The sequence below is a fragment of the Planococcus citri genome, chromosome 5 (assembly GCF_950023065.1).
Source record: "Planococcus citri chromosome 5, ihPlaCitr1.1, whole genome shotgun sequence".
Lineage (NCBI taxonomy): Eukaryota > Metazoa > Arthropoda > Insecta > Hemiptera > Pseudococcidae > Planococcus > Planococcus citri.
This window is the reverse complement of record NC_088681.1, coordinates 57,654,443-57,663,866: the sequence shown is the minus strand read 5'-3', so window position 1 is coordinate 57,663,866 and position 9,424 is coordinate 57,654,443. Positions and strand designations below refer to the sequence as shown.

General features: G+C 33.3%; 1 protein-coding gene and 1 long non-coding RNA gene across 2 annotated transcripts; both read right to left on the bottom strand.

The window, feature by feature from the left end:
• Positions 1-2,567: 2,567 nt before the first annotated feature.
• On the bottom strand, positions 2,568-3,652 carry LOC135847774 (uncharacterized). The gene is made up of 2 exons (XR_010559232.1): positions 3,518-3,652; positions 2,568-3,439 (listed from the first exon to the last, which is right to left on the bottom strand). It is a non-coding gene; the product is annotated as an uncharacterized LOC135847774 (long non-coding RNA).
• A 3,768-nt stretch (positions 3,653-7,420) lies between these two features.
• Positions 7,421-8,403, bottom strand: LOC135848316 (uncharacterized). Its single transcript, XM_065368211.1, has 2 exons — positions 8,306-8,403; positions 7,421-8,197 (listed from the first exon to the last, which is right to left on the bottom strand). The coding sequence occupies exons 1-2, from the start codon at positions 8,357-8,359 to the stop codon at positions 7,511-7,513; spliced, it is 741 nt and encodes a 246-aa protein (XP_065224283.1). The 5' UTR covers positions 8,360-8,403; the 3' UTR covers positions 7,421-7,510.
• Between the last annotated feature and the right edge of the window lie 1,021 nt (positions 8,404-9,424).

Sequence of the window (9,424 nt, the reverse complement as noted above, 5' to 3'; positions counted from 1 at the left end):
TATTACACAATAAATTCCCCCACCCCCTCGTGGGGAATGGGGACACTTGAAAAAAAAAAAAAAAAAAAAAAAAAAGATCTGAATAGACCCAATCCGATCTCAAGATTGAATAAATTCAATCGTGGAAATTCTAAGATCTGGTCTGATTGAACAAGTCTGATCAGAACCAAATTAGGTTTCTTCTATTTGGTCTAATCAGATCTGAGCAGATTCAATCCAATGAAGTCCTTATTTTATCTGATGCTATCTGATTAGATATGGATAAATTCAATTGGATTCAGGCAATTCTCGTAACGTGGTTTGATCTAATCAGATCCAATGATTCTCGTATATATTTTCAAATACACATGGAGGGTATTTAAATCATAGCTTTCTTATACAAAAAAAATATAATAACTGAGTTTGGAAAAACAAATCTGATACTTATGTCTGCAGTACAAATTGCAGTGTTGAGATCGAAACTCTCTACTGCTGTTCACTTTGACTGACAGCAACCTTAGACAGTTTCAACTGCGCAATTTCAGCCATATATCCCCTCAGATTCTTTAAATGAATCGAGCCCATTTTAATTCCTATAAATTCTTTTAGATCTCGAGCATACCGGCCATAGACTTGAATATATGTCAGAGCGAAATCATCTTGAGGGTATCCGAGCTTTCTCACTATGCTCATAACACTAGTTTTTGATAGGTTTAGTAATTTATTAAGTAGCACCCAAGGTGGATTGGTGTCTACGAAAATATCGGACGAAAATACGAGCGATAATTCTTGATCCAGCTTGAGAATATTCGGCTGCGGTAGTAGAGGATTGGACTCGATGAATTTCTTGATTGCGTTTATGGAAGTTTCCACCTTTTTAAGCGAAATTGAACAAGTTAATATCGACCATAGAAGGTTGGCGTATGGCACGTAAGCTGGAGGAAATCGGAACTGAGCAGCAGTGCGCTTAGTCGAACCATGATATACTTCATAGTATAGAATTTCCATTTGTGCGTAGGATAATTTCATCACTTTTTGGAATAGGTAAGCGAACGGATCATCCTGTGCGAATATATCAGGCGACAGAAGTTCGCGTATTTGGTCTGAGAATATGATTGACGATAAAGGTTCGATATTGGTTTCAGTGGACTTGGAGTTTGAGTTAATCTCTATGCAAGCAATTAGGTGGGTCTGAAAAATATGAGTAGATAAGTTCTGATACTCATTTTTCATGTGAATTGGTGTTTGAAGAAGTGCGGTCAACTTACCCCAATGAAGATTGCCATTGTTGTATATATTGTTAAACAAGTTACCATGACTAATTTTTTTTTTCAATTTTTTACAAATTCGAACGATTGTTTACAGGGTGATTGGCAACGTTTGGTATAGTTTGAATGCTCCAAATACATCGCTCGGTGTCGTCAAAGTGCGGGTAATGTGATTGCATTTCGTTAATTTTCCAACATACATACCTATTACACTTGTCGTTTTTATGGATTCGAGTTTTCCGATAAGAGCATTGAATAATGCGGTTACTTTGAAATCATCAAAAGGTTCGGTCTCATTCTGAATGCTTTGTGTTTTATTTGCGACGTGCCTTACATTTGTCATCATATATGCAGGCCTTTTTGCGTCACTGCTTTTTTGGGTACACGCTAATTCCCGAAAGTTGTAATTCCATAATTTTTCTACCACGTCACCCTTCTCGATCATCCAAAAAGAATTCATTTTCACTTTATCTGTTGAAAAAGACCCATTTCCATTTTTGTTCCAAGATTGCCTAACAAAAATCCTGTTTTTTTTTTCAAATTGCTTATTAAGATTTTGTTTTTTTTTTTTCAAATTTGCCTTAGTCAAAAAGTGTCAATTTGAAAAGCTATCAAAAATGTCCATTTTTGGAGAAAATCCCAGAAAGCTTCAATTTTTGGCAAAATGGTGAAGAAGTGGCCATTTTTGACACATTTCTCAAAAAACTTTCAATTTTTGCCAAAATTGTTAAGAAGCTCGACTGTTCTTGTCAAGATTGTCCGAAAAATTCTGCTTTGTCGAAATTGTCAAAAAATTGCCGGTATCCATTTTGGGCCAGTTAACAAAAAGAACAAAATGTTGTAATGTTTTTTTTTTTTTTTTTTTTTTTTTTTTTGGTGAAAACGTTTAGGAAATAGTTTTTTGATAAATAGTCGAATGGTCGTAGTTTTTTCCAAAATTGCTAAGAAATTTGTGTGTGTGTGTTTTTTTTTTTGTCAAAATCCTCCAAAAACCATTGATTTTTCCATAGTGATTTGAAATTTTTGGAAAAAGTTGAAGAATTGCTGAAGGTTCCAGAATATCACAAAACTATTAGGTATATTATATTAGTTGGAGTTGACTTGAAAGGAATTATTCACATTAGTTTTCACTGCTCAAAAAATTTTACAGTTCATGAAAATGATTAAAAATCATTTTAAATTTTCAAACATTTTCTCGTAAAAACAATTTACGAACATGCTCTTTCGATGTAGCTTGGTTTCGCTCAATTCGGAGAGTGACAGTTGTGAAGTTTGCTTGTTAGATAAGCACAAAATCCGCACAAGAAAAAATACAAACATTTTGTCAACTTATTTTAATTCTGTTATCTGAATCTCAACACAGGTGCTATGATTAATTTAAAAACTAAATTTTGAAATATTGATACATCACAATTCTATCTTGAATTCCGAGGATGAAAGGAGTCATATCTGTGGTTGTGCTGCAGTCATATCCACGAGACAAAAATCCTCTACTGACCTATAATATGGCCAACCGCAGAAGTGGGCGATCTCAACTTTTGAATTTCAGCTATATCACCTTTCAAATTTTTCAACTGCTGCAAGGCAATTTCATTTTGCAGAAATATGCTCAGGTGAGCAGAATACCAAGGATACAATTGAACAAATCGACGAGTAGCATCGTCTTGAGGGCTTTGCAAGCTTTTCGCAATGCTTGAGAAGCTAATTTCAGGTGTGACTAATAATTTATCGATAAGCACTGATGGCGGGTCGTTGTCTAAGAAAATATCCGACGAGAATAAAGGTGATAATTCAGATTTCAGCGAAGCAGTATCTGGCCATGGTTGAGAAGGGTTTATGTCTCTTTTAATTATTCCGATGAAAACTTTCACTTGATCGAGGTTACGAACACAACTCCATAGCGATACTATGAATTTAGCATAGGGAACGTACGCTGAAGGAACACGATCCATCTCAAGATTATGAGTTAAACCTCGGTCCATATCCACAATCATGCTCATCATCTTTCTGTATGGTAATTTCAATAATTTTTGGCGCAGATAAGTGATCGGGTCAGTTTGTGTGAATATATCGGGTGAAAGAAATTCACATAATGGTGGCATGAAGAACTTCGGTGATAAAGGTTCGATATTTGCTTCCACGAGGTCTGGATTCACCGAGGAGCTTGCTTCTGTTTTGATGCAAATGATGACCTAAAATTTTAATAAGAATCCTAATGTCAGAAAGTGTACTTCTATCTGATTTTGTGTATAAGACTATTGTTCACTTACCCCAATGAAGATTGCAACAACTGCATGCAGTGTTGAAGAGATCCTCATGTCTGCTTATAATTTTATTCGGTTTCTTGCAAATAATGAACAAAAATCTATAATATTTTGTGAGCTATGGCACAATTGTTATCTAGCTTTTATATTCCAAGTACCCAAGTGTTGTTTACTTGGAAAGATGAACGGTACGTTTTCATTTCATAAATTTTCGGCAAATTGTTGTCATTTTTATGCCTTGTAAATTCCCGACAAAGAGAGATGAATGAGCACCTGCCAGTGCCAACTTTTGAAGCTATTAAAAATGAACAAAGTAGTGGTATTTATTATACTCGTATACAGGTAATAGGTATCTGCTGACATGTATAGTAAGGTGGATCGCGAGAGAAAGAGGGAAAATTTGGACCAAATTCTGCGGAGGGCTTCTTTTCCAATTGAAAGTTACTCAGAAAAAATTTTAGTTCTATAGGTGCCCTTGAAGGGGAGATATAGATCCTCAAAGAGGGAGTATTTTTGATAAATCGTGGGTTTTTTCGCTCTAGTTCCAACCCAACATGATTCGGAAGAACGGTCCACTTCCAAAAGATGATATTTGAGATTCTGCGTTAACCCAGGTCGATTGATATCAAAATTCTTGACCAATTTTGGGTTCTACTGAGCGGTTGTAAATTTTCAAATCACTTATGTGTACTTACCTGTAGGTGGATTCGTTTTTTGAAAAAAAAAAAAAAATTCTCAAAATTTAATATTTTGCGTTAGTTGAGTGAAAACATCGTGAGATATCATTTCTGGAGCTAAGGGAATATTTTGGAATACAGTGATGTCAGTTTTTGATCGTTCAAGGCTAGGATTTTTATGATAATGTCTCTTTTTTCTAGCTATACCCTTTCCAAAAAAGACTGAGCTTATTTTGCCTTTTTTTTTTGTCGTTAGGGCTTTTTTTGGTGAAAAAAGTGGTAAAATTGCAGCAATGAGGTGAGTAATTCTAAAAATCGAAAAATCGATCAACTTTTTGCTCATTAAAAAAATAGGTAGTACTTATTTCAAAAAAACAGGACTGGCAAAACTGAAAAAATAGAAGTTCATTTTTCAATTTCCAGTTTTCAATAATTTTAGTCTCATTCAAGATGGGTATCTAACTCGATTTCAAAAGACGTAGATAACGAATGCGAATAATTCAAATTTCGTAGAAAGTTATTTAAAACGTCCTAATTCTTACTTCACAATTTCAATTCTCAATTTGAGAATCTTGAATAAATTCATCCTCATCGTCTCGAATCATCTAAAAACATTATGAAAATCAACATGACCTTAAACCGAGATGAAAATAATTTATTAAAAATCATGTTTTTTTCACATAGTTCAATGTCTTCAAAAAGTAAAAAATGTTGGTTCAGGACTCCCAAAAGTCAAGGTATATGGATTTTAAAGTCACGAAAGAAGGACATTAAAAAAATGAATTGAATTAACAAACAAAAAAAAAATCATCAAGAAATCAATTTTCATTCAAAAATTATGAGAAGATAAATTTGAAATATACATAATTTTAAATCGAGAAGTCAATTTGACCTTTGATTTTCTAATCGAAAGTTTGAATTTTTTGGAAAAATTTAATAATGCAATTGCTTCAAATGAAAGTTAATTTGACTTTCATCTTCAGTTTTCCCCCATCTCAAAGTTCCATTGTCTCACTAAAAATTGGTTTCTACCACCAAGAGTTCGACTTTTCAACTAAAAGTTCCAAAAATACAACTTTTCTATTGAAAGTTTGGCTTTCTCACTGTAAATTCAGCTTTTCGACACGAGCCTCCCATGATGAAAGTTTTGACTACTAAGCTGAAAGCTCAATTTCACAACTGAAAGTTTGATATTCCTGCCAAAAGTTCATCTTTCCAAACTGAAGTCAAATTCAGCTCTTTAATGAAAAGTTTGTCTTATCAACTGAAACTTCAATTTTCCCTCCAAAAAGCTCCACTTTCGACTGAAAACTCCAACCATGTGATTCATGTTTTAAGTTTTAAATTTCACATTTCCCTTTGAGCTTTCAGGTGGACAATTTTGCGCTCTATGGTTGAACTGTCCAAGTGAAAGTTCAAATTATTCACTCTACAAAAATGCCAACTTTCCTGCTGAATGTTGGTATTCCATCGTAAGTCCATTTTTTCGAATCGATCTTTCCTCAATGAAAAGTTTGACTATCCAGCTGAAAGTTCAACTTTTAAATTTAAAGTTTGACTTATTATCGACTGAAGATTTGATTATTAAACTTGGAATGCGACTTTCTCGCAGAAAATTCTATACATTTCACAACTTAAGCTTGACTTTCAAGTTGAATTGTCTAATGCTAAGTTTGGGTTTCCAACTGAAATTTCAACTTTTCAATATTAAAAGTTTGACTTTCCGACTGACAATTTGATTTTTTAACTGCAAATCTGACCTTTTGTGCCAAAAGTTCAACTTTTCAACCAAAAGTCCAACTTTTCAACCGAAAGTTCAACTTTTCAACCAAAAGTTCGCCTTTGCAACTGAAAGTTCAACTTTCAAAACTGGAAATTCAACATTCATATTCGAAAGCTCAACTTTCACAACCAATCGTTTAACTTTCACAATCAAAAGCTCATTTTTTTACAGACAAGAGGCGAACTTTCACAAGTGAAAGTTCAGATTTTCAATTAAAAAGCAAAAATTCAACTTTCACAACTTTTCAGGTTGAACTTTTCAACCGAAAGTTCAACTTTTCAACCAAAAGTTCAACTTTTCAACCAAAAGTTCAACTTTTCAACCAAAAGTTCAACTTTTCAACCAAAAGTTCAACTTTTCAACCAAAAGTCCAACTTTTCAACCAAAAGTCCAACTTTTCAACCAAAAGTCCAACTTTTCAACCAAAAGTCCAACTTTTCAAACAAAAGTTCAACTTTTCAAACAAAAGTTCAACTTTTCAAACAAAAGTTCAACTTTTCAACCAAAAGTTCAACTTTTCAAACAAAAGTTGAACTTTTCAACCAAAAGTTCAACTTGTTAACCAAAAGTTTGATTTATCAATCAAAAGCTCAAGTTTTTGAAAGAAACTTTATCTTTCCAATCGCAAATTCCACTTTTCTGCACAAGATTTTTATCTTAATACAAGTTGATCTTTCAGTTAAAAGTTTGACTTTCTGACTGGAACTTCACCAGTTTGGCCAAAAGTTCATCTTTTTTGCTGAAAGTACAACTTTCTTGCTTGAAGTTCGATTTATCAACTGAAAATTTGACCGTTTGTTCAAATGAAAGTTGAACTTTCCACATCAAAAATCCCGATTCATGAATTAATTTTAATACATTATGAAACATGGTGGGATTTGATAACGCATTTTTTTGTTTTTTCTTACATTTTTCTTGCTTTTTTACAGCTCTTGATACGTGTTTGATAGCGCTTAATAAATTCTAGCCCTAAACCACTAATTTAAAAAAAAAATAGTGAAATAGGTAGCCAAAAAATTACCAGATTTATTCCATTTTTTAAAGTTCACCATAAAGACCAAGAGATGTGTTTTGTTTGTTTGTTTTTTTAAAGAATTTTTGAAGAATTTTAATGCTAAACTTGGTTTATGATTTTCCAAATTTTTGAAAAGTGTCACGTGACATATCAAACTGAACTGAAATTTCAGAAACAAATTGAAAATTTCTATAAATTTTTTAAAGGGGAGATTTCAAAAGAATTTCTAGTAAAAAATTGAGTTAATTTTCCTGATTTAGTCGGTGCTCAATAGTAGGGAGACATATTTCCATAAAGTTCCATCCAAGCAGTGATACTTTTTCAGTAACTCTTGGTTTCAGATTAGTATCTATACCTACACCAACAGTTTCTGTATAGGTACCTAACAGGAAAAATAGACTATTCAATCAATTTATTATATTTCATATTCGGGAACGTTACATTATAAAGTAGGTTAATCAACATGATTATTTTATTCTCATATTCGTGAGCTTCAAAAACGTCTGTCGGTGGGCTGAAATTTGCTACTTTTCTTTAATTTGACCATCTTCAGAACCGTTCAACTTTAACTGCTTAATTTTGGCGACAGAACGTTGCAAATCTTTTAACTGCATCAAGGCGAGTTCATTTTGCAGAAATCGGCTGAGATCAACAGAATACCAGGGATAAAATTTGACCAGTTGACGAGAAGCATCGTCTGTAGGATTTCGCAAAATTCTTGCAATGCTTGAAAAGCTAGTTTCAGGAATAGTCAATAATTTATCGATGAGCACTGATGGCGGATCGTTATCTAAGAAAACATCCAATGAGAATAAAGGCGATAGTACAGAATCAAGCGCGCTAGGATCTGGCGGAGGTCGAAGAGGATTGGAAAACTTGTCCCTCTTAGCTGACATGATGAATATTTTCACATGATCGAGGTTTATAAAACAGGCCAACATCGATCGTAAAAGTTCAGCGTAAGGCGTATAAGCTGAAGGAACTTTACCAGAATATACATACAAAGCGTTACGCATATCTTCCTTCTCCCCGAATTTTAATTTCATCGCTTTTTGACGTAGATAATTGAACGGATCGACTTGTGTGAATATATCAGGCGAAAGTAGTTCACGTAAAGGTTGCGGGAACCACCTTTGTGGCAGAGTTTTGACATTTGTTTCAGGGTACGTTGAGGAGTTCGCGTCCGATTTGACACTAATGAAAAGATTGATCTGAAATTTTTGGAGAATTTTGAGTATACGGTACTTGAAAAATATGCATTTGAGAAGTAAAGAACGAAGAATATGATGCAAAAATATTGTGTACGCCACTGTACTTACTCCAAGAAGGATTATTACAGCTGTATACATGGTTGAAGCTCCCATTACCGTCATTTTTTAAAAAATTTCTGCAGAGACGATTCCCTCGGTGATTGTTTATGAAATTTTGTAAACATCCCATAACTTTTGCCTTTTTATATGTATTTTGCAAATTTAAGGTAATGTTTGTCATATTGAAGTAAAACCGCAGCGCGGTGCTTTCAATTCAAAATTTTCGAAAACACATTACCTACCTATACTTATGGTAGTTTTGATGTTTTAAAATTTTTCCGACCCGAAAAGATAAATGATGTTTTCCTACTTTTTAGGCTTCGTGAATAAAAATTTATTCTGTTTTTTGAATGTTTTATGTTTTACTTCGGAAGCTTTTGAAAATGCACTAGAAGCTACCTGAACACAAGGGTGCATCGCAAAGTAAAAATGTCGAAAGATATTTACCAGAAAAATTTTCAACTTTTGAGGTGTTTTAGAAGGGAAGATGGATCCTCAAGGAGGGGGTATTTTTGAAAAAAACTGTATTTTTTTTCATTTGAGCCCCTCCGCAATCTGTTTTGAGAAAAATACTCCATTCTAAAAGATTTATTATTTGGGATTCTGCGTCGATCTAGTTTAGGTATACTTCTTTCAAAAATCAGTAAAGGAATTTTTTAGGGTTCTGCTGAACAGTTGAAAACTTGCACTTCTATCTTTTTTTGTGTAAATTTGTGTTACCTATAACTAACTCAAATTTTTCATATTAGGTACATTTATGCCGAAACATCGAAAGACATTCATTTCTGAAACTGAAGAAATATTTGTGGGTACAGTAATGCCAATTGTTTGGTAACTATCGCCAATTCTAAAAAAGAAACCCAAAAAATTTGTAAGTTATGTAATTGGTTAATTTTATTTTTTTAAATGGGAAATAATTATCCACTAAAAAATTAGCAAACTGTAAAAAAATGAGTAGTATATGGAATACATAGCTTACTCATGTCTAAATAATTTCTGGTGACTTGAAAAGATCCAAGAAGGAATATCCAATTGAATCTAACCAGCTGCATATAAACAAATAGGGTATAATTAGATCAAAACTTTAATGAAATTGGATCCAAGGGATGTCCAGATCTGATATAAAAT

What these genes read in the sequence shown, in the direction of transcription:
- LOC135848316 (XM_065368211.1), bottom strand. Translation starts at nt 8,359, where the DNA reads ATGACGGTAATGGGAGCTTCAACCATGTATACAGCTGTAATAATCCTT. An exon ending in CTGTAATAATCCTTCTTGGA is followed by an intron (nt 8,198 to 8,305) that starts GTAAGTACAGTG and finishes CAAAAATTTCAG; the next exon opens with ATCAATCTTTTCATTAGTGT.